Source organism: Carettochelys insculpta, chromosome 23 (assembly GCF_033958435.1).
Source record: "Carettochelys insculpta isolate YL-2023 chromosome 23, ASM3395843v1, whole genome shotgun sequence".
Classification (NCBI taxonomy): domain Eukaryota; kingdom Metazoa; phylum Chordata; order Testudines; family Carettochelyidae; genus Carettochelys; species Carettochelys insculpta.
This window is the reverse complement of record NC_134159.1, coordinates 11510540-11534078: the sequence shown is the minus strand read 5'-3', so window position 1 is coordinate 11534078 and position 23539 is coordinate 11510540. Positions and strand designations below refer to the sequence as shown.

At 56.7% G+C, this 23539-nt stretch overlaps 1 protein-coding gene across 2 annotated transcripts in view; it reads left to right on the top strand.

Moving 5' to 3' along the window:
• The window catches only part of ZBTB17 (zinc finger and BTB domain containing 17), a 38379-nt gene extending 19012 nt beyond the window's left edge, over positions 1–19367 (top strand). The window contains exons 3-15 of one of the 2 annotated variants that reach the window (XM_075018099.1): positions 2153–2341; positions 3046–3219; positions 3450–3575; positions 5576–5814; positions 5903–6045; positions 9299–9599; positions 12675–12762; positions 13618–13734; positions 15424–15544; positions 16325–16455; positions 16851–17066; positions 17541–17630; positions 18858–19367. In XM_075018099.1, the coding sequence (XP_074874200.1) occupies positions 2153–2341; positions 3046–3219; positions 3450–3575; positions 5576–5814; positions 5903–6045; positions 9299–9599; positions 12675–12762; positions 13618–13734; positions 15424–15544; positions 16325–16455; positions 16851–17066; positions 17541–17630; positions 18858–19123 (2201 nt within the window). In that variant the 3' untranslated portion in view covers positions 19124–19367. The remainder of the gene's footprint in view (positions 1–2152; positions 2342–3045; positions 3220–3449; positions 3576–5575; positions 5815–5902; positions 6046–9298; positions 9600–12674; positions 12763–13617; positions 13735–15423; positions 15545–16324; positions 16456–16850; positions 17067–17540; positions 17631–18857) is intronic. The other variant, XM_075018101.1, reaches the window with a different exon arrangement.
• Positions 19368–23539: the final 4172 nt, after the last annotated feature.

The window sequence follows — 23539 nt, the reverse complement described above, 5'->3', positions numbered from 1 at the left end:
AGGGGGCCCAAAGAGAGGCAGCAGATCGCTCAAGGCTGCACAGGGAGTTTGTGGCAGAGCCAGGAACTAGAGCCAGATCTCCTGAGCCCCAGTCTAGAGTCATAACCATGGAGTCCTCTTGCCTCACTCTGACAGTCCCAGGTTACAATCTGAGCTGCTGACCCCTGCGTCCCCTCAGTTCTCCGAGCCGTGTGCCTTTTACATGGCTTTGCTGGGAGAGAGCCACTGCTGATCTGCCTGTGCACAGCCTGAAGCAAGTAAATTTCTCCCAGCTGACTTACAGGACGGCTTTCAGCCAGGCCCTCCTGAATTATATTGCAGTCATGCCAGCAAATTCCCAGTCCTAGACTTGTCCCCAGAAACGTGCACCTTTCGTGACCCAGTTCGTTCCTGCTGTGCAGTGCAGGCTCAGAGGAGGTCATAACAGAAACAGTTATGTACTAACCTGTTATCTCCGGTGGAGTTTCTCAAACACACACTGCTCTAAATAAAACAGTAAAACAAGCTTCTTAACAACGGAAGGGTAGATTGATGCCTCATTTCTTGTAATCACTTAAGTTATTAGGGATGTTAACGTTTAACTGGTTAACCAGCAAGCCTCAACCTAAAAAAATGAGGCTTACCCCTTACAGTTAACTAGTAAGGGCTGGAGCAGCCGAGGCACACCGGCTACCACGGCTGCTCCAGCCTGGCTGGAGAGCTCCTGCCCATGCACTCCCAGCCCGGGCCGTGGTAGACGGGGGCTGCTTCAGCAGCACTGAGCGCCCCCCACCCACAGCAGCACTGCTGGTGGGACACTCCCTCCTGGCCAGAGGCATCCCTGTCTGTGATAGGGGGACCAGCCCAGCCAGGTTGGAGCAGCCTCTCCAGCCACACTCCTCCCCCTGTTTACCCAGTTAACTGATTAAACGGAATTTTACATCCTTAAAAGTCAGACAAAGCAATAAACGTTAAAACACCGCTAAGACCTAACTGAGTGAGTTCAGAGAATTCAATGAAAATGGTGTCCCTGACCACATGCTCACTGCAATCTGCCTGCTTCACTTCAGCCAGGCCCACTCCCCACCGCTCAGTGACGCTTCCTTTTTCTTTCAGACGTTACTGACTCTCTGAGTAGAGGTGAGAGGTGATTTGGGGGTCTCTGCTCCTCTTTATCTTTTCCTGCTGTTTGGGAATCATCTCTAGCTGGGTTCAGGTGACAGTTAGTCTGTTTGCATGAGCGCCCCCCAAGCTGTTCTAGTGCCAAGATGTAAACTCCTTGTTCATGTCTTTCTTCCTGCCAAAGAATGGCCAGGTGCTCATCCATTTGATTCACTGTCCGTTGGTGGAGGCCTTTTGTCTCTGGTAAACGGGTTTCAGCTGCTTCCCTTGATGGCAAAGGTGTATACTGTAGTCACAGAGAGGTAGCCGTGTTAGGCTGTATCTTCACAAAACAAAACAGCCATCCTGTGGCACTTTAAAGACTAACAAGGTGACAAGCTTTCGTGGGACAGACCCACTTCTTCAGGTCTCAGAATTTCCAGGTTAGAGTTCCCAGATCTGAAGTAGTGGGTCTGTCCCACAAAAGCTCGTTACCTAATAAATTACTATGTTAGTCCTTAAATTGCTACATGTGCACTGTAGAATTTCGTAAGTTTATGTACAGAGCTGCCACATATATTTTATCAGGATATTAATGTGCACCAGATTGAGTTTTCAAAGGATACCTTCCAAGGCGTACTTTGTACAAACTTTTTTTTTTTTTTTTTACAGTTTATAAATGAAAAGACAAACATAAGGGTACAATCGCATTCTGAGTTCCATAATTTATTTATTTCAGAGTGAAAAATTTTATCTTTACCTCATCCTCTTGTGCTAATCTAACAGTGGCACCAGCTGGTTAAAGTAAAATTATTTGTTACTCTTACGTAGCCAGTAAGAATCTGGCACGGTCTGGTGGTAGGCTTTTCGGGGAGTTGTTTTTGCTGCAAGTAGAATACGACATTAAGGCCTTTGAAATTCTTAGCCACCTAAGGCACTTTAAGAAAAATCTGACATTTAGTCGCTAATGCATGTTCAGCCTCTAAGCTGTTGGCAACGTAGCTTGCTGTGAAAAAGGCTTCTCCTCTCTGGAGCTCTGATTTGTGTTTATTTTGTTCCTGTTTTTGTGCAGGCCTTGGTCAGGTACTGGAGTTCATGTACACAGCCAAGCTGAGCCTGAGCCCAGAGAATGTGGAGGATGTGCTAGCAGTGGCCGGTTTCCTTCAGATGCAGGAAATAGTCAGCGCTTGCAATGCTTTGAAGTCCCTCACAGTGTCAGCCGAACCCCGTTCAGAAAGCCCCAAGGGTCCTGCACTGACCGGTAGGCAGTCATCCCGTGCCCTGGGGCTTCCTGCTTCCAGTAGGAATATGCTAAAAAAGGCTGGCTTCGAGGGGTGTAATAAGGCGCCCTGCGGACGGTGGCGAACTCGGCGGTTAGTCAGGCCATAAAGAGCCATTTCCCAAGCTGTGCGTGTGGCCTGCCAATGGGGACACAGAACACTGGCTCCCAGGCTTTGGTACAGCTCTGGCAATTTGCCAGATAAAGAGCACAGCTGTACCTGGCAATGGCCATCTCCTGCTTGGGCTGTTCTGCCCACTCTGGCTTCAGAGTCTGGGCGCTGCATGACTTGCACAGGGATTGGGTGCCCTGAGATCAGATTGGTTGGACCCCTGCAGCACATCTTGGCATTATTGCAAATCACAAACTCTGTCTTAGATCTGTTCCCTCCTTGGCCTCTACAGGTGTAAACTGAACTTTGTATCTGGCTAATCCCCATGGGATTGCGCCAGTCCTTATGTATTTGCTGCTAAATGGCTGTTTTGTTTTCTTGTCCCACTGTTAACTTGTGTTGATAGTGTCTTAGGACTGTTAGCACTGTTCGATTCTTTTGGCTGGCCTTCCCGACTGCTCTGTCCATTGTCTGGACTCTTGTGGAGCAGTGTGTGGAAGTGCTGGTGATTTTGTCCCTCTGTTGCTTACCCAAAGTGAAGGGAGTGTGGTTTGCTTGTGTGTTTCCCCTGTAGGCGATGAAAAAGCACTTGGAGCAGGTAAAGCAGCAGCAGCACTCGGTGAACTTAGCAAAGCTGAACAGGTCCCATCAGACAGACAGGAGGAGAAGGTGACAGTGGAGGCTGCAGCAAAGCCCGGGGAGAAGGAACCTGAGCGGGAGAGGAGCAAGGAGACGGAAGACAGAGCAGGTCAGCATTAGGAAGGTTATACATTGAAAATGAAGGTAATTAAACCTCCTTAGCTACAAGACTTGACTTGTGTGGCCACACGCCCTGGGGGCAGTCTTCCCCTCGCCCCTGCTCCTTTCCCCGGCCCCTCACGGGTCAGCTGTAGCCACGCTGCTGCCTGGCTGCTGGGATTCCTTGCAGGACATGGCAGCTGTTGCAGGCAGTGGTTCCAACATGCTCTTTGTTTCCAGCTGCAGGCAGTGCTGTACAGGAGGACTCCCTGTCCGAGGTGCCCGGTAGCCAGCGGCCAGAGAACACTGGGCCCCGCAATGCCAGCCCGCCTGCAAAGTGTGGCTTCTCCCAGAGTTCAGAGCAAGGTGCAGCTCTACAGCTGGTACAGGGTGGTGGTTTTCCATTAGCTCCTTCCCTTACATCCCACTTTGTCATCTCCAGCTCCTCGGGCACCGAGGAACAGCCCCAGACCTCAGGCTCCTCGTGGCTAAGCCCCGCACTGGGCACGTGGTTCTGCCCTGTGTTTGACTTCTCTGCTCCCTCTGGGCATCACGCTGCGTGCTGACAGTTGGCTGCTCAGCTCCACAAGAAGCAGGCCCAAGCGGAAAGCCACGGAAGGCTGTGCAGTCAGAGAGGGCAAGAGTCACTGTTTGCTGTCCTGCCTGGGCTGTTGTAGCGTGAAACCTACGACCTGGGCTGTCCACGTTGTCAAGGACATCAGCCGTGAGCTGCAAGGAGCTGAAGCTTAAGCTCGGAATTTTAAGGGCTGTATTTTTCATGATGCAGGATCTAGGAACAGCGTATCACCCTGCTTGTTGGGCACGGCTTGTTCGAAAGCACAGGATTTCCCTGGGTTTTGTGTAGATCCCTTTGTGCTGAAAGAGGAAACAGTTCACAGCCCAGCTGGGCAGGTGACCCATGGGGGCGGTGTGGGAACCTGATGTGCCACACCAAGGACTAGCAGAAGTTGGAAAGCAGCATTTCGGTAGCTTTAACAGAGGTGCTTAGAGAAGTTACAGGAACTCTAGACGACTCCTGCAGATCTTTGTTTCCAAGCAATGAGAGGGGCCCCATGTGCCAGAAAGTGAATTACAGTGGGGACCCCGGATCTGCGTGGCTCTGAGCCCCCTCTACTGCTCCAGCATTGCAAATGCCAGGAGGCCTGGCTGGATCAGATCAGTTCCAACTTCTGTGCCCTGTAGGAAGTTCAGGGAAGGGGGAAACGTGGCTGATCAGAAGTCCAAAACCCCTCGTACACGGCTTCCCGACATGCTGTACGTGTCCTGCGCCACGTCCCTAAGGTGTAGCAATGTCAGTACGAAGAGGCAGTTAGCTGCTCATTTATGAGACCGTATAATTTCAGCTTAACGAGACACTCTGGGAGTATTGTAGAACCCTAGGGCTAGAAGGGACCTCAGGAGGTCATTGAGTAGGTGCTGAACAAAAACAAGGACCTTTTATGGACAGAGCAACAGGCAACAGCTTCCTGGTGCTGTCCTGCCAGCCTGGCCCCTGCTCCTCCCTGGGGCCTGCTTTGGTTTCCCAATCAGTATGTGGGGGTGGGTTGATGCTGTGTAAGCACCTGTCCAATAGGAACTGAACTGAGGTCTTCAAACCCCTTTGTGTGGAACCACCAAACACACACCCAGGGCAAAGTCTCTCTTTCACCCCCAATTCTGTCAACTGGTGACCCAGCTGTGAAGGGCCATATTCTGACACTGGGCCCTGGGACCCACATTGAGGACATCTGCATAGCAGTGTTGGTTGAAAATTTTCCATCAAAAATTTTTGGGGCAAAAATAGATTCGCCAACCCTCAGAATTTTGCACAGAAGCATTTGCTTCCCGTGGAAAACTTTGATGTTTTTTTCTTTTTCCCCCATCCAGTTGAAGAGCCGAAAACCAAAACGTTTCAATTCTGAACAGAAACTGTCGAGTCTTAGAGGAATTGTAGGCTGGGTGCCTCACTCTCCCCGTCTCCTCTCTGGGTTGGACTCCCCAGCCCAGACTTAATTTCCCTTGATGTGTTATGGCCACATGTGCATCCCTGTTCCCTCGCTCACGACAGGGCTGCGGCCCACCTCAGCTGGGAGCCTGGCCCTAGAGGGGCCTGGAATCATGAGGCTGCCTTTCAGATTCAAAATATTTTGGCTTTCACCAGAAAAAAAAAATCAGATTTTTGTTTGTTTTGTTTTGTTTCTGACAAAACCTCAAAATTTCCCCTCCAGCAATCAGCTCTCACCCCTGGGGCTTCATCTCCCACATATACAGGCTTATCTTGTTAACAATTGAAATGCCGCGGTAGAGTTTTGTCTCCCACCTTTTATTCCTGGTTTTCAGCATCCCTGTGTCTCCTAAACCTGCAGAAATGGAGGTGGAGCTGGAGGGGAAGGAGGAGGAAGAGGAGACAACAGAGGAGGAAGAAGCCAAAATTGTGAAAGAAGAGCATCCCCGGTTGGAAAATGGTGACAGCCCTGAGGATAACGAGTCGGGGGGCACAGACTCTGGGCAGGAGAACTCTGGGGAAGCCAGGCTGCTGCGATCAGGCACCTACAGCGACCGGACCGAGTCAAAAGCCTACGGCTCAGTGACTCACAAATGTGAGGTAAGGCGAGAGCAGCTTCTGCCCAGGGCCTCGACTCCCGTGGACCCCCGCAGGGCTTGGTTTTTACCCTGCGGGTCTTTGTGCCTAGGAATGTGGCAAGGAATTCACACACACGGGTAACTTCAAGCGGCACATCCGAATCCACACTGGAGAAAAGCCTTTTTCCTGCAGGGAGTGTAACAAAGCGTTCTCCGACCCGGCAGCCTGCAAAGCCCATGAGAAGACACACAGGTAGGGTTTGCGTCCAACCCAGAACAACATGCCGGCCAGTGCCGGCACCTCACGGCAGCAGAGGACAGTTCTGGGTTGTACTGCAGCCAGGCAAGTGAGCTGCAGCTCATGTAGATGTATCCATGCTCGCTTTAATCTACCTCACTGAAAACAGAAGGGTGGATGCTGCCATGATGGCTTCCCAAGCCCACCTGCAGGCCGCCCGCCCCATGTACATCCTCACTGTGTGGTCTTTTATTTTTATCAAGCTAGTTAACCCTAGCATGGGGCCTGCAGATCCCACCTGTGTGTGCCAGCAACTGTGGGTGGGGAGTCGCAGGGCTTTAGGAAATAGAGGGGAGGGATTGCCAGCAGGGTGAGCTCCTCTTCAGGTGCAATAGCCAGGTTGATGCACTGTGTAATTCTCCCTCTGCCTGCTGTTGCCTGTGTGGTTTCAGACGTCTGGTCGACTGTGGTGCTTAGAATCATAGGCTATGGGAAGGTCACCTAGTCCAGCCCCCGGCACTGATGGCAGCACCAAGCACCATCTAGACCATCCCTTACAGATGCTTCTCTAACTTGCTCTTAAGAAAATCTCCACAGATGGTGATTCCACAACCTTCCAATTTATTCCAGGACTTAACCGCCCTGACAGGAAGCTTTTCCTAATGGCCGACCTAAACCTCCCTTGGTGCAGTTTAAGCCCATTGCTCCTTGTCTTATCCTCAGAGGTTAAGGAGGAGAATTTTTCTGCATCTTCCTAACAATGTTTTAGGTACTTGAAAGCTGTTGTTGTGCCCCCTCTGTCTTTTTTCTAGACTAAGCAAACCCAAAATGTTCAGTTTTCCCTCATAGCTCGTGTTCTCTAGACCTTTAATCATTTTTGTTGCTCTTCTCTGGACCTTCTCCAATGTCTCTTTCATGAAATGTCATGCCCAGAAGTGAACACAGTGTTGCACATGAGGCCTAATCGGTGCATAGTAGAATCATGGAAGAGAGGAAGAATAACTTCTCATGTCTTGCTCACAACAGCACAACAAGCCTGGTAACGCGTCCTGGAAGGATGTTTGCCTTTTTTCTCTTCTTTCTTTTGCAACAGTGTCACGCTCTTCACTCACATTTAGCTTGTGATATAATATGATCTCTCGATCCCTTTCTGCAGTGCTCCTTTCTAGACAGTCTCTTCCATTTTGTATGTGTGAAACTGATTGTTCTTCCTAAATGGAGTACTTTGCATTACAATACTATCCTCAGAAACACTTGCAACCTCTCCCAGCACGGTATCGTCTACAAACTTTGTAAGCATACTCTCTATGCCATTATCTAAGTCATTTCTGACTGTATGGAAGGCAATCAGTCCAAACTGATCACTGCAGAACCCCCTTCCAGCATGACTGTGAACCATTGATAACTACTGTCTGGGAAGAGTTATTCAGCCAGTTGTGCAGTTACCTTATAGGAGCCCCATCTAGGTAGTATTTCCGTGGTTTGTTCATCAAAAGTTCATGCAAGACTGTATCAAATGGTTTAGTAATGTCTAAGTATACCACATCTACTGCTTCCTCCTTATCCACACCCTTGTTATCCTACCAAAGTCAGCTATCACGTTGGTTTTCTATAATTTATTCTTTTCAGATTCATGCTGTTACTTATCACCTAATTACATTACAGATGTTTGCAAATGGATTCCTTAATTTTTTGCTCCATTATCTTTCCTGGCACAGAACTTAAGCTGACTGTTTTGTAGTATCCTGTATTGTCATTATTACCCTTTTTATTAAATGGGCTCTATTTGCCCTTTTCCAGTTTTCTGGAATCTCTCTCGTCTTCCATGACTTTTCAGTGAGCTAATGACTCCTTGAGTAGTCTAGGATGCATTTGATCAGGCCCTGGTGATTTGAAGACATCTAACTTTTCTAGGTAATTTTTCACTTGTTCTTTCTCTTTTTCAGCTTCTGCTCCTATCTTATTTTCTCCAGTATTATTATGCGAGGAGTCCAGTCACCACCAACCCTCTTGGTGAAAACCCGGACAAAAGTCATTAAGCACCTCTTGCATTTTCCTCATTTCCTGATGTTGTTTTTCCTCCCCATTGGGAAATAGGCCAACCCTCTCCTTGGCCATCCTCTTGCTTCTAATATGTTTGTACAATGTTTTCTTACTACCTTCTATGTCTGTAGCTAGTTTGAGCTCGTTTTGTGCCTTGGCCTTTCTGATTTTGCCCCCACATTCTTGTGTTTATATTCATCCTTTGTGCTTTGACCTAGTTTCCACTTTTTGTAGGACTCGTTTTTGATTTTTTGATCATTTGCGAGCTCCTGGTTAGGCCAGGGTGTTCACTTACCGTATTTCCTACCTTTCCTACGTAGTGGAATAGTTTGCTCTTGTGATCTTAACAGTGTCTCTGGAAAAACTGCCAACCATCTTCAACTGTTTTTCCTTTTAGCTTGGCTTCACGTGGGATCTCATCTACCAGTTCCCTGAGTTCGCTAAAGTCTGCCACCTTGAAACCCATTGTCTCTATTTTTCTGGTTTCCCTCCTACTGTTCCTTAGACTCTTGAATTCTATCATTTCACGACCACTTTCACCCAAGCTGCCTTCCACTTTCAGGTTTTCCACCACTTCCTCCCCCGTTGTTAAAATCAAGCCTAGAACAACCTTTTCCCACTTTCTGAAATAAAAAAAAAATTGTCTTCAGTGTGTTCCGAGAGTGCGTTGGGTAATCTCTGTCCTGTGTTGTTCTCCCCATAGCAAGCTGGGTATTTGACGTTCCACATCACCTCCAAGTCTGCTGCTCTAGATAATCTTAATAGTTGTTTGAAAAAAGCCTCATCCACCTCTTCTCCCTTTATCCCCACCTGTGTTCATCTCCTGTGTACGTTTTTAATATATAAGACAACGCCGCCTCCCTTTTTTCCCTGTCCGTCCTTCCTAAGCAAGCTGTATCCGTCTGTACCAACATGCCAGTCACCATCCCAGAGTGGTAAAGGGCAGAAGCCTCTTGCACCCAGGGAGTCGCCCATCTCTGCTGTTTGGCTACTGTAGACCTCGCCGGTGGCTGCACGTGGGAGCCCTGGGAGGTGGGGTGCTGTCTCGGGCTCTTAGTGCAGGGAGGACTCGGCAACACACCTGGCTGACTCTTCAGGCAGGTGTCTTCTCTGAGGGTTGATCTCAGAGCTGCCAAAAGGCGAAGGACCCAAAACGTTCGTCCCTTATGAACAAGCTGCCTGCCACTGAGCTGGGCCCCTCGTCCCTTCTGTATCCCCCTTCCAGCCCCCTGAAGCCCTACGGCTGCGAAGAGTGCGGCAAGAGCTACCGGCTCATCAGCCTGCTGAACCTGCACAAGAAGCGGCACACGGGGGAGGCCAAGTACCGGTGCGACGACTGCGGCAAGCTCTTCACCACCTCAGGAAACCTCAAACGGCACCAGCTGGTGCACAGCGGCGAGAAGCCCTACCAGTGCGACTACTGTGGGCGCTCCTTCTCCGACCCCACCTCCAAGATGCGCCACCTGGAGACCCACGACACAGACAAGGAGCACAAGTGCCCTCACTGCGACAAGAAATTCAATCAGGTGAGTGGGTGGGAGCTGGGGAGCCCAGGCTGCTTGGTGCCGAGGGCTCCTCTGGCAGCTTGCCCGCCCCCCAGGACACCGCCAGCGCCTGTGGACAGCAGACAACCCCCAGCAGCCTTGCTTGTCCCTTGGCACCAAAGTTGCTGGAGCGGGGTGGGGCTGGGGGCAGACCAGTGAGTCTCTCTGGGCTGCACCTCCTGTTTGGTTCAGGGTCTGGTCCACAGCCCACAGATGCTTCCGCAGGCTTTGGCTCAGCCCCTGCTGAGCCGACAAGCAGCTGAAGACAGCATTTCTGGGACTGCCTGAGCTGCATCCGGCTCTGGGGCTGTGCTTCGGGCTCCCCAGTTCAGAGCTAGTCCTTTGAGTCAGACTGTGAGTTGTCCCTGAAGACATGTGGCATCAGGTGGCTCCTTAGTCCTCAAGAGACCTTCATCCCCAGAGGGAATCCCAGGGGCACCTGGAGGGGCCATAACAGACCTTGTCTCAAGTCCTCTGAGGAGAACTAGGGAGCAGACAGCTACTGTTACCCCAAGATTAGGTCCCCCTCTCTTATGCTCCGTTCAGGTCCTTACACTGTCCTACCACCTTGATGTCTGAGTGCCTATGCTTCAGCTCTCCTACAGATTTGATCATCCCCATTTTACAGATAGGGAAACTGAGGCACGGAGCAGGGGTGCCGATTGATTTCCCCCCCATGCTGTCGCAAAGAGCCAGGAAGAGAACTCAGGTTTCCTGCCTCCAACTCTTGTGCCATAGCCCAGGACCTCGGCACTTTGGGGCCCAAGAGACCCATGGGTGGGAAGAAAGGTCTCCCTGGAGCCCTGACTGGGGCTGTCCCTGCATTAGCCGTGGCTGGAAGAAGGAGCGTCCCACTGCAGCTTTGGGTCGAGCTTTGTCTGGGCAGCATCCAGGGAGCTGAGTCTGCCCCGCGTAAGCCCCACTCCCGTTCCCAGGGCGCGACTCCAAACCACCTCCCCAGGGCTGGGGGTCCTGCTGCCCTGGAAGTCAGCGGCAGGGCTCTGGCTGACTTGGTGAGCAGATCCGTACTGTGCAGAGGAGAGTAATAGGCTGGGTGAAGGGCGCAGGCACCTGTGCCTGAGAGAGCTTGGCCCTGCGTGGACCCACGGACGCTGCTGGGGATGTGTTCTGTGCTCTTGCCTGGGATCAGCTGCCCGGGGGCAGGATAAACACAGGATGTCCCTGCCCTGCCCGGCAGGGCTTAATGCAAGAAGCAGCAAGGAAGAACCATGGCCGATCACCTCCATCCCTACGAGCAGCCCGGCTCCTCTTCCGCAGGGGTCTCTTGCACAGACTCTTCCCCTGGGCGCCCGATGCTGCACTGGCCTCTTGGGACTTTTCCCTGTGTGAAATTCAGGGGCTGGCTTGTGCTCTGCAGAGCCCTCTCTAGCGGAGGTTTGAGCGCACGGTGTGACACCGCCGGATTAGTCCTTGGCTCTGGCTGCTCCAGACCACTGGGGGAAGAGGGGGTCTCTCCAGCCCCAGTCTGCCCGAGAGACCCATCTGGCCTCCCCACGTGGGACTCAGCGCCTCGTGCTCTCCAGTGATGGTCTTGCATGCCCCTGTGTGGCATGGCAGGGAGGGAGCCGAGACCCCGGGAGCCTGTCTGACCCCAGGTCCCCTGGACATGCAGTGGGTGGTGGGTTGCCCGTGTCCTAGTTCCCTGGGCCAGCCTGGCTCTAGTGGAGCTGTCTGCCGGACAAGGGGCAGGGGAGGGTTGGGCTCCTGGATTTCTCCGGCTGACGTGCCCCTAGAGGTCGCTGTGACACAGAGAAAAGTACCCGGCAAGGCCTTGCTCCGGTGGGTCGATCATTCACCGTTTCTGTGGCAACCCGGGCTAGTGGCACGTCTCCCAGACTCCACGGCAGGCCGGGGAGTCTGACCTCCAACTGCCTGAGCTCAGCCAGAACCAAAGGCAGCTGGACCCTCACCCTTCCCTCCCAGGCACCCTGCACTCGACATTGCGGATCGTATTTTGAAATGAGCTAGTTCGGCATTTGGCCATGTCTGACCCGCCCCAAAGGTAGAAATACGGCGCTGGCCTGAGGCCCCAGGACAAGGGGCACAGGGAGGCCGAAACAGCACCTCTCATTCTGAACAATATGTCAAAATCCCGGGCACGTTTCGCAGACACGGAGTAGCTATATCAGGATTCCGATGTATCCCAAATGGCCGGGCTGGGCAGACATCGCCTGGTGCCCTTCCAAGTTAGTGTGAAGGAAGCACATCCTGGGAGCAGGCACCTTTGCTGGGCTTTGGCCTAGGAAGCACGTTGGTTTCCTGGTCTGCACCGGCTAACGGCTCTGCAGGTGCCATGGTCGGGTGTGGTGTTACTGGGCCGATCTTTCAGCTTTCCCTTTGATACTCGACTCTCTTCCCCAGGCACACAAGTTTCCTGAGGGCTGGATGTATTGGTTAATGGAGGAGAGGTGGAAAAGCAGCTTCCAGCTTGGTGCTGAGTGGGGCTTGCGGGCTGAGCCAGCTGCGCTGGGCTCCCAGTGCTCTGCTCAGCTCGGTCAGCGCCAGCAACACTCCTCGCAAATGCCCAGAGTTGGCCGCGTCCTCTGCCTTTCTCCATCTTGCTCCTGAGGCTGCCAGGGCCTGGGCTGCGAGGCTGCAGCACCCTGCTCCCTGAGAGCGCTGGGGCTGAACACGTCTCCCAGGACGCCAGGCAACCATCGTGTGCAGCACAAACCCCGCAGGCCAACGCTGGCATGTGGCACGAGCCTGGAGCCCAGCAGAGTGTGTGGCTGCTGTGCTGCCCAGTCATACCGCCCACCTAGGGGCTTCCCATAGATCTGAGGCTGTCCCCCGCCTCCCCCAGAGCAGCAGCCAGGCGCTAGGGGCCTGGTTTTCTTAAATATTGGAGACACACATCTAGAGCTGGAAGGGACCTCGGGATGTCATCTAGGCCAGTCCCCTGCCCTCTTGGCAGGACCAAGCACCATCCCCGATATCTATTTGCCCCAGTCCCTAAACGGCCTCCTCCAGGACTGAGCTCACAACCCTGGGTTGAGCAGGCCCATGCGCAAACCACTGAGCTGTCCCTGCCCACAGGTGGGGAACCTCAAGGCGCACTTGAAGATTCACATTGCGGATGGGCCGCTGAAGTGCCGGGAATGTGGCAAGCAGTTCACCACGTCAGGTACCGCTCGGGGCATGGGGGGATGGAGATAGCACCAGACACTCGGCATCCCCCGAGGCAGAGCTCTCCCTGCTAGGGAAGAAGGGCCTCTGTGCCGCCCTCGGGCTAGTGAACACAAATCCAGCTCCCTAACCAGGGGCTGGATGACGGCCCGATGCCCTAGTCACTGTCGTCGGCCCTGGACTTCATGACTCACTCGCCAGGCCCCAGAGGGTCGCGAGCTGGGCTTAGGGCGCACCGGTTTTAAAAATAATCCGTGACAATTGCCCTCAGACATTGGGGCCTTTCGGGGGTCACGGCCCCAGGCTTTGCTGTGGGGCTGAGGGATGTTCTGGTCTCTCCAATGCCAGCTGAGGTTCTTGCGCTCCGAGCCTGGGAGTGGGGCTTTCCGAAGCACAGCCAGCGCAGCGAGAGCTGGCAACGTTGGCCACGAGCATTTCACGCGGGGCTGGAGGAGGGGGGTCAGATCTAAAATCCCCCGGTGCTGGGTGCGAGGCTCGGGCAGCGAGTCCCCACTGGACCAAAGCCGTTGCTGCTGCCCTGGGTCGCTGTCTGCCAGCACCGAGCCCACCTCGCGGCACAGCGGGGATCTCTGGCTTGCTGCGCGCAGGGCACCGGCTAGAACGTGTCAGACATGCCGTGGGCCCCAGAACGCCACCCCCGGAGCCCAGCAGTCCCTGTGGCCTCGGCAGCAGCGGGCGGCGCGAGGCCGTGGAAAGCGCAGTGTTCGCCGCCGGCGCTGACTGCTGCCTGGCCTGCAGGCTTGGAGCGCGGGGGTTTGTGAGTGCTGGGGGTAGGGCACCCCCACTCCCGGCCCCCTGTGCTACTGACGCCCCCTCGTCCGGCTCCTCCCAGGCAACCTGAAGAGGCATCTGCGTATCCACAGCGGGGAGAAGCCGTACGTGTGCGTGCATTGCCAGCGGCAGTTTGCAGACCCCGGGGCCCTGCAGCGGCATATCCGCATTCACACAGGTAGGAGCCGTGACCCGGGCCACGGGGGAGTGACCGGAGGAGACAAGGCCCAGCACCCCCCCGGCTCCGGGAGCCGGACTCCGCTCAGCCAGCGAACCAGCAGGGGCTGGGGGGGAGACAACCAGGCGGCAGGGCTGGGCTGACTCTGCAGGGCTGCGTTCCTTTCTGACCTCTGCCGGGGGACTGGCAAAGAGGCTTTGGTTTTGTGTCCGTCATGCGCTGCAGCAGGGTCTTGTGTGTGAACGCTGTCCCCAAGGGCCCTGTGTCTCCTGCTCCCCCTTTCCCCCGGGATGTGTATGTGGCACAGCCCACGTGCTTCCCTGCCCAGGTTCTTCGGTGAGCCGCTCGGCTGCCCATCGTGGCAGCGTCCGAGCCCCTGCCGTGCAGCAGCCGCAGCAGCCAGGTCTCTGGTAGGTTTGGATTTCCGACACTTGTCCTGTTTCGGTGCCGGAGCTCAGCCTGGGGGAGGGTAGAGCCAGCCAGGCTGTAGCACACCAGAGCACACAGCTGCCCGCTGGTCCCCAATGTGCTCAGTGCCACAGCAGTAAAGCCGCCTGCTAAGGAGTTACCGGCCTGGCAGCGTCTCCTCTTCACACCCTTCTGCCTTGCGCTGGGCTCCCTCATTTAACGCTGGGTTAAAATTACTCGGGAGGTAGGGATCTCGCTGGGGAACCCAGTGGCAGCTGCAGTTCAGTGTCAGTAAAGGCAGAGCAATGCTGGGGGAAAAGAGAATCCAGCTTAGAGTCACAATGGTGGGGTCAGAATTGACTCTTACTGCCTTGGAGACGCTGGGGGTCGTTCTCCGGAAACCTCCTCTCCGTGTGCTCTGACCAGCCACGCACACAGCGTGTCGGGAAGGGATAGCGACTAAGGCAGAAAATGCGAGACACCAGCGATACCTCCCCGGCGTGCGGGCAGGACTGCTCGCCCCGTCCTGAAAAGAGAGATCACGAGTGGAAAAGGTGCCGCGAGAGGCGACGGAAACGCAGAGGGCTGCGCGAGGAGGGAAGGGAAAGACGGGGAACGTTCAGCTTGGACCGGAGGCAGCTGAGGGGGTCTGGCAGAGGGTGGTAGAGCTGTGCATGGGGTGCAGAAAGCGAAAAGGGAAGCGTGATTTACTCCATTGCACGACCCAGGGAGCAGCTGTCACCCAGAGAAATGGAAGGTTTAAAATAACCCTAAGGAACAACTTCCTCGCCCTCCAACTGGGCTGGCGCATGTTGTGAAGGCCAAGACGCTAACCGGGTTCCTAAGAGAACTAGCTAAGTTCCCAGCGGATCGGTCTGTCGGCAGCTAGTACCGCGATGGGCAGAGATGCTTCTAGGTTGCTTGCCAGTGGGGCATTGGCCACTGTGGGGAGACAGGCAGCTGGGCTGAGTGGACCTTCAGGTTGGCCTGGCTTGGCCATTCATCTGCAGGGCCATGTCCAAATGAGAGCTGGGGCCTCGGAGCAGCTCACGCCTCCGGTGCCCCTCAGGCAGCTGCATCGCTTGCCAGATCTTCATTTCAGGCCCCCAGGGCGCAGGGAGCTGCCTCTTCCCACCCGCCCAGGGAAGGCCTGAGGCGGCAGCACCCCCGGGGCGTTGAGGCGATGTGTAGGGGCAGCTGGATGGGTCCTGTCCCCGGGCCTTTGGGGTGGGTGGGACTGAGGGACAGCTGAGCTGTGGAGCTCTCCCCTTCTCTCCTCAGGCGAGAAGCCGTGCCAGTGCCTGATCTGCGGCAAGGCCTTCACGCAGGCCAGCTCCCTCATCGCCCATGTGCGCCAGCACACCGGAGAGAAGCCCTACGTGTGTGAGCGCTGTGGTAAGAGGTGAGGCTCTGCCCCTTCCCAGGCACCCAGCTGGCCAGACTGCTCTGGATTTTAGCCCTGCAAACCTGCAGGAGCCCAGCAGCTCCCATCCTACTTCCCATGTGTGCTTCCTCTGCCGTCCTGCTCTGCCCTGCTCCTGCGCCCAGGACGCCAGAGGCAGGGACAGTGGCTTTGGTGGGATTGATGCTTTCTTTCCTGTGCAGCCCCGTTGAGGGGGGGACTGGGTCTCAGGAGCCACCTGTGAAGCACTCTGGTCCCTGTCTTGGCCCGGTGCCCGAGTGCAGATGGTGGGCGGGTTCTGCCAGTGGGTGCCCGAGGGCTGTGCATGCAGCGGGGGAGGGCAGCGCTCCGGAGTCGGGAGCTGCTGTCCTTTCAGCCCTGCAGGTGAGATGGGAGGTGGGGGGCGAGGTCAGGCTGCTCCCAGCCCGGGGCCAGGCAGCACTGGCGCGGAGCAGAGCAGGACGGGTGGATATTCTGCTGTGGCGGGAAGGGGTCTCATCCCACGGGCTGGGGGTTGCCATGGGGCGCTCGGTTCAGGGCCGTTGCTGGGTGTGGCTCTCTGCGTCGAGCTGTGAGCTTTCGCCCGCCCTCTGCAACTTGCAGGGCTTTGGTAGCAACCTGAGGGCACGAGGGGCCCACCTGTCGTGTGCTCCCAGCCGTGCAGCTTGGCGAACGGGCCGTGGGCTCTGAGCCAGCCCTTCGGCCTGGGGTCGGGAAGTCCTGCGACTGCACCTGCCCCCTCCCTTCCCCGGCAACAGCCGTCCCCTCTCCCCCCACTAGGTTCGTCCAGTCCAGTCAGCTGGCCAACCACATCCGGCACCACGACAACATCCGACCGCACAAATGCAACGTGTGCAGCAAGGCCTTTGTCAACGTGGGTGACCTCTCCAAGCACATCATCATCCACACGGGTGCGTCCCGCCAGCCCGGCCCGCTCAGGCCCCAGCCGACCTGGTTCTCCCCCGCCGGCAGCCCCTGGGCCCTGCAGCACAAATGTCCCGTGCTGGGAAGGTCCTTCTCCCTGGGCGCCTGCTCTCCGTGGTCCACTGCTTAGCAGCTTCGCCCCACGTGGCCATTCAGCGTCTGCCCTGGCCCGATCTAGGGTCTGGTAGGGGCAGGGGTGGGGATCACAGCTGGGCACACGCTGGGGTGGGGGAATCCCGGCAGTGCTGTCTGGCGTCTTGATTAGTCCTGGCCCTTGAAAGGACCTGGGCTTCCATCCAGCCGTCTGTGACTGGCCCTGCCCTGAGCCTCTCCGGGAGCACTTCCTGCCGAGCTAAGCCAGCCTGGGGCTCGTTCCCTGCAGGAGAAAAGCCGTTCCTCTGTGACAAGTGCGGCCGCGGCTTTAACCGCGTGGACAACCTGCGCTCCCACGTGAAAACCGTGCACCAGGGCAAGGCCGGCATCAAGATCCTGGAGGCGGAGGAGGGCGACGAGCTCAACATAGTCACTGTGGCCCCGGACGACATGGTCACCTTGGCCACAGAAGCGCTGGCGGCCACGGCGGTCACGCAGCTGACGGGTGAGTCTCCATCGCGGTTCGCAGCCGGGGGCGCAACGAGGATGAAACATGCCCGGGCTCTGGTCTTCCCCGGGGTCCCAGCCTCCTGCCCTTCTCTGGCACTGGCTGAAGTCTGCCGCGCTGCAGGGCAGGGCTGAGAACCGTTCAGCTGCCCCCTGGGGCAGGTTGGAGGGTCTCAGTCCAGGGCCTCCCTCCCCCCCCGCAGCTCCCCCAACCACCCACAGGCACTAACCGCCTGGCGGAGGCTTCGCATCGGCCCAGGAGTCCTGCGCCTGCCAGGTGAGTTCCCCCTCGCGCCTTGGGCCATTTGTGTGCATGTGGGAGGCCTCAGCTGCCCCTCCTCCAGGTCCCACCCCAGCTCCAAGCCTGGCAGGGGCTCTATACAGGCCGTTGAGCCAAGGCAGCCTGGCCAGGGACAGCCCCAGCCCCATGTGCTGCCACGTCACAGCTCTCCGCTTCCCTCCCCCGCGGCAGTGGTCCCCGTGGCGGCGGCCGTGACGGCGGACGAGACGGAAGCACTTAAGGCAGAGATCACCAAGGCCGTGAAGCAAGTGCAGGAGGCAGGTGAGGTGGACCTGGGGGCGGTGGGGCGAGGTCTGCGCACCCGGTGCTCCCACCCTGACCCCCGGCGGCGCTGCCTGGCGAGGCCACGGCGGCTCCAAGGGGAGCTGAGCTGGGCCCTGCCTCAGGCCCAGAGGAGCTGCTGGCAGCCCAGCACATGGCAGGCGGGCGGGACCACTGGTGGCTGCAGCTCCACTCCCCGGCCAGTAGCTGTGGAGTTTGGCTGGCGGGAACCCCCCTCCCTTGGCGCTGTTAGGGCCCAGGGACATTCTGGGAGCAGGGAGAGCCGCTGCCAGTGGCCGTCCTTGTCCCTGTCCCTGTCCCGGGCCGCTGCGGGGGCTCAGGGTTTGCAGGCCCTTGGTTCTCAGCTGTGCTGAGTGCTCCGGCCGGAGGCGCCCAGGCGCTCTGCATCCCCTTCCAGCTTCTCCGCCCCACCCTGCGCCCCTCCCTCACACACCCCTCCTGCTGCTGCCCTGCGCAGCGCGGACCCCGGCATCTGGGCTGCCCCAGTGCCTCACGGGCTTTGTAATGGTGGTGGGGGCCGGGTAGCGGGGCTCTCGGCCGGTTCCTCAGCCCTTCCATCGCCTGGGGCAGCTGTGGATTACCCCGTAGCTCGGGAGGCCCTGGCCAGCTAAGGGGCTTTGGGAGAAGTCGCAGCGCCCTGGCAGAAGCTGCAAGCGGCGGTGGGGGGAACCCCACACCCAGCTGGGCCTGGGAGGAGGGGAGCGCTCGCTGCCATGACTGGGGGCAGAGCCTCGCCGGGGCTGGGCCCGCAGGGGGGTGGTGGGAGAAAGGAGCAAATGGGAGGATGTGAAATTGCAGTGGTGGGGGGGGCAGAGCCAGGCCTCACAGGACTGGGGAGAATGGGGTGAGGCTGTGGGTGGAGTGGGGTGGGGTCACAGTGAAATGGGGCGGGGCTGTGGGCGGAGCCAGGGGGTCACAGTGAAATGGGGCGGGGCTGTGGGCAGAGCCAGGGGGTCACAGGGGAATGGGGTGGGACTGTGGGTAGCCCGGGGCGGGGGGAGAGGTTCCAGTGGAATGGGGCCTGGCCCTGCCTGTTGCCTGTGCAGGGCTGTCTCTGGAGCTTTCCCAGGGCTGTGCCGCTCAGTGTGTGAAGGACTCAGCCATGGGTCCCTCCTGCAGCGGATGTCACGCTGGGTGTGGGCAGGGGCAGGTCCTCACCACGCCTCCCCGGGGCCCCTCGGTGAGTCGTCTCCCCCTTTGTTCCAGACCCCAACACCCAGATCCTCTACGCCTGCGACTCGTGTGGGGAGAAGTTCCTGGACGCCCACAGCCTGGCCCAGCACGTGCGGATCCACACAGCGCAGGCCCTGGTCATGTTCCAGGCCGACACGGACTTTTACCAGCAGTACGGGGCCGCCGCCACGTGGCAGGCCGAGCAGGTGATCCAGTCGGGGGAGCTGCTTTTCCGAGCCCGCGACGGGGCAGAGGTGCAGCCCCCCGGTGCCGAAGAGTGCCAGAGCCCTGCCGAGTGAGCCGGCAGCCCCCCTCCTACTCCACCCCCGGAGCAGGAACCACCCGAGGAGACGGATCATGTGTCAGCATTTGGCAACTGCTGGTCTGCACAGGCAGTGGGCGCTCCCAGGGGCGCTGGAGTCTGCGCTGGGCACCTCCCCACCCACTTATTTAAAGACAGCTCCAGGGAATGATGTACAAATGTATTTCTGTAATGAGAATCCACCCGAGTTGTGTCATATCTAGAGCAAATAAATGCCCTTATTTTCTAAGCCCTTCGTACCCCCTCCCCCCCGCCACAGCGGCTGTCTCTGCTCTCGCCCGTCGCATGCCGAGGCCCCGTGCCCCTCGGGGAGCCCAGCCCAGGGCCGGGTTGTGCCCACCCCAGGGCCTGGCGAGCAGGGCTGAGCCGAGGGCCCTGCCCAGGTCCCTGCTGGATGCTACAGGGGGTTATGGCCCAACCATGGTGGCGTGTACAGTGTGAACCATCGGACTGGCTCCATGGGCTGCCTGGAGCTGGGCTCAGCTTCACGGGAGTGGGGCTGGGCACTGCCCACGTCAGAACTTCAGCCGCTGTGCCACACCCCGGTGAAGGGCTGGCCGGGAGCAAGCCTGCTGCTGCTTCGAGACGTGGGGCCGAAAGGGACCTCGCCCGCCCCTGCCCACAAGCAGGACAGGGACCAAGACGGGATTCTCGGTCTCTTTACCATTGTGGGTGACACGTGCCCCTCTCTGAGCGTTATGGGGGCTGCAGTCACCCCAGAGCCAGGGCTGGGTGCTGAATGAGCCCCAAGCAGCCTGAAGGCCCCTGAGTGGGACTCACGGCTCTAGCTCATCCTTGGCCGGGGTTCGTCTCCCCTGCCCCCCATGCCCGGAATCCCAGCTTGTCCCTGGGTGCAGCCCTGTGGCCCCAGGCTGGGTGGGGGCAGATGTCCCTCTTGCTGCCCTCTGCTGGAATGGGAGGGGGTGCTGGGGTGCGAGAGAGACTGCGTGACCTGTCACAGGGACATGGGGCTCAGCATCATGCTGTGTGCGTGCAGGAAGTGGGGGGGATGTTGCAGGGCAACTCATGGGGGGATCCCCTGTGTAGAGCTGGGGTGTGGGCTGCCCAGCCTCTTCTCAGCTGCTGCATCTACCTGTCCCCACCCTGGCTCAGCTGAGCAACGAGCTGGGCTCCTGTGCACGAGGGCCCAGGGGAGATTGGGCTCCTGTCTGGCTCCCCTTTGCTTCCCCCAGGCCGTTCCTGGGCATCTTCCTGCTCTCCGAGGGCTCTGCCCCCTTCTCCCTCAGGAACCAGCGCCTGTACCCAGGAGCCCAGCGGCCACACAGGCTCTGCCAGCCCCAGCTTTGACCCTGACCAGCAAGTGTGACAGTGGAGCTGCCGTAAGAGCAGGTTCTGCCTGTCCTCGACCCCGGCCCTGCTGGCTGGACGGAGCCGCAGTAACAGCAGCCTGGCGGGACCCAGAGTCGGGCCTGTCCCGTGTGTTTGTACAGCACCAGTCAGGGTGGGCTCCTGCCATACCCCATTACAACCCCGCTCTGGGGCACAGCCCCGCCGGTGCATGAGCCAGAGGGGACCGGGGCTGGCACTACACCAGCCCCATGGCTGGGCAGCACGGCTACAGTAGGCGACGTGTGACCCGGTTCCCATCCCCAGCCAGGGAGCAGCAGGGTAGGAGGCACAACAGCACTGGCAGCAGGAGGGGCCTGGGGCCCAGCGGCCAAGCACCAGCCTGCCAGAGGCTGCCCTGCAGCTCACACAATGCCACTGCTGGGGCCCAGCTCCAACCCCCCCCTGCCCAGAGCAACACCCCCAAGGTGAGTGGGGGTTGGGGGCAGAGAAGGCAGGGGCTGTTCCAGCAGAAATGTGAGGGTTTTTAAAAACATAGTCCCTGGTTCTCACACCTCAGGCCCAGCAGTGCCCCTGCGTGCGCTGAGCACCTGGCAAGCTGGGCCAGTACCAGGAAAGCAGCTTTCATTCAGCTCAGTGCACAATGCTGAATCCTTCCTTCCCACGCTGTTAAACCACCGGCCCAGGCGGCCTGGGATGAGCAGGTGAGTCGAGGGCAGCGGGGAAGAGGGGGTCAAGCAAGGTGGGAATTAAGCCTTTGATCTTCTGGTGCTGCGGAGGCTGTTTTCTAGGCACATGCTGCCTCAGCACTGGTCAAATCACTTGGGCACACTCAGCCCCTCCTGGCACAGGCTCCCAGCTGTGGTACAGCCATGGTGCAGCCTGGCTCAATTAACAATGTTGTTTTACAGGCCAGCCCAGGGGCGTAGGTCTTGTCCAGGGCAGAGTCCAGCTGGCAGCTCTCAGGGCTGGTGCTGAAGCTGTGACTGTGATGCATTTCCCTGCTCTTAGCAGCCCACAACAGCAGGAGCTGGGCCCCTGCACCTGATGTAGGGAAGGGGCCCTGTTGAGCCACAAGACTTCTCTGAGTTTAGGCAGCTAACGCTCAGCTTTATTGCATTCAATAAGGCAACAGCTGAGCCAAACTGGACACCAGTAAAACCAGGTCCAGCAAGGCTGCTTGATGCTGCTAACTCCAGTATTTCACAGTCTTACACAAACCAGTCCTGTGCCAGAGGCAATTAGTTAGAGAAACATCAATTATTTTCAGAGCAAAAACTTCTCAGCAAGGAGGACCAGGTGTCAGGGAGTAAGAGCCCCAAAGCCAAACAGTTCATCACCGCATTCCATAGAGCTCATCCTCCCGGCCCCCTGAGGTGAGGAAAAGGTCAAGCTCATGTGTCTGTGCAGTCATGTGAAATGGCATCGATATATGATGGCTTCCGCAGCTTGTTTCCGCCAGCATCATGTGAGTGCAGGGAAGGACACGGGTGGGCAGATGGGAGGAAATGGGCTGGATCTGGGGCGGCTAGGCTGAAAGAGAGACAATGGGGCAGTTTCACATGGAATTGGTTAGGACAGGAGTGAGGGTGCAGAAGCCGCTGGAGCACATACACACAGGTGGCCAGGGGACAGGTCACACTTGAAAGCAAACTGCAGCTCCCAGCCTGGGACTGAACGTGCTGGGCCTATTCCCACAGCTCTGTTATGCAAGTAAGTGAGCTGGGGATGTTTTTTCAGCCCATACACACAATGATCCTGGGCGGGGAGGTGGGGGGGGCAGTGCGCACCTCTGGGCAATGGCTTAGCTAGCTTTTGAACCATTTGACATCCTTTGTGAAATGCAATCCTGCCACGTGGGCCTCCAAGTCATGGTGGGAATGAGCCAGCCCCTGAGAATAGCACTAAGTAACCGCACATGAGAGCAACAGGAACCCAAAGTGCGTATTTGCTGAACCTACCTACTTAACTGCCAGTGCCCACACAAGTTGACAACTCTTACGACCAGCACCCAAGAAGTTGGAGAGAGAAGAGGGGGGAAAAAAAAGGCTTTCCTCGTTTTTGTTTTGTATCCGTGATGGTGCTGTGGGTGGTCATTTTCAATGGTCCTCCTGCTTTGGTAACTGCCCCTGCTTGTGGGATCTTCCAAACAGCAAGAAGGCAAGAACATCATTTGTCCAAACAGTGTAAAAAATCATCCCAAGGGCCTCATGCACAGATCAGATGGGTGACAACTTTGCACTAACACAGTGTTAACTAGCTTTCCCGTTGATTGTGCTACCTTAAAAGGACTTTGGCTTTCCCCTTTTGAAATGCTGCCTTAATTATCTCAAGCTGGTTCCAAGCCCATAAGAAAAGCTTGAGGCCTAGCAATGTGGTAAGTTGCAGGCCTTTAAAAGTGAGATGCAAAACAGAACCAAACAGGTGGGCTACAGGAAGGCTTTAGGCGCTGTGCACTGCTTTGCTGGGTCAGGAGCAGCATGCAGAAGAGAAAATTTGAACTAGTCCTTTAAAATAAAAGCAAAAAGCAAACCAAGGCTCCCTTGCTCTTGTGAGGTTAAGGGCACCGAGCAAATCCACATGACTCCAACATAGAGCTGCTTGCAAGACCCCTGCCCTATGATGAGACATTGCTGCTATCCCAGAATGCATCAGTGTGTGAAAGCCACTACACCTTGGCTTGCAAATGAGACTTCAGGTATTTATTGGGTTAGTGCAGTGGTTGGCCACCAACATAGCTGAAGAGCCATAGTTTGCAAATTCAGTTAAAAAAATATATATACATGTATATCAATATTTCAAGAGTGTCAGTGCATGTGAGTAAGACTTCATAAGAAAGAGGATCAAAACACAGATACAGGATCATATCCCACAATGCACTGCACATATTAAAGGTGGAGTTCTCCAATGGTTGGAGATGATTGTTGTTCATTGCTGGACTTTTAGATGCTCATTTATAGAAAATAATCAGGAGTTTTTATTTTTTTTTTCCTTAACTTTTCAGTTTAGTGTTGGGAGCCACACAGAAATCCTTAAAAAGCCACAGGGGTCTGCAACCTGTAGCATTCTGAGGCCTCTTCTCATT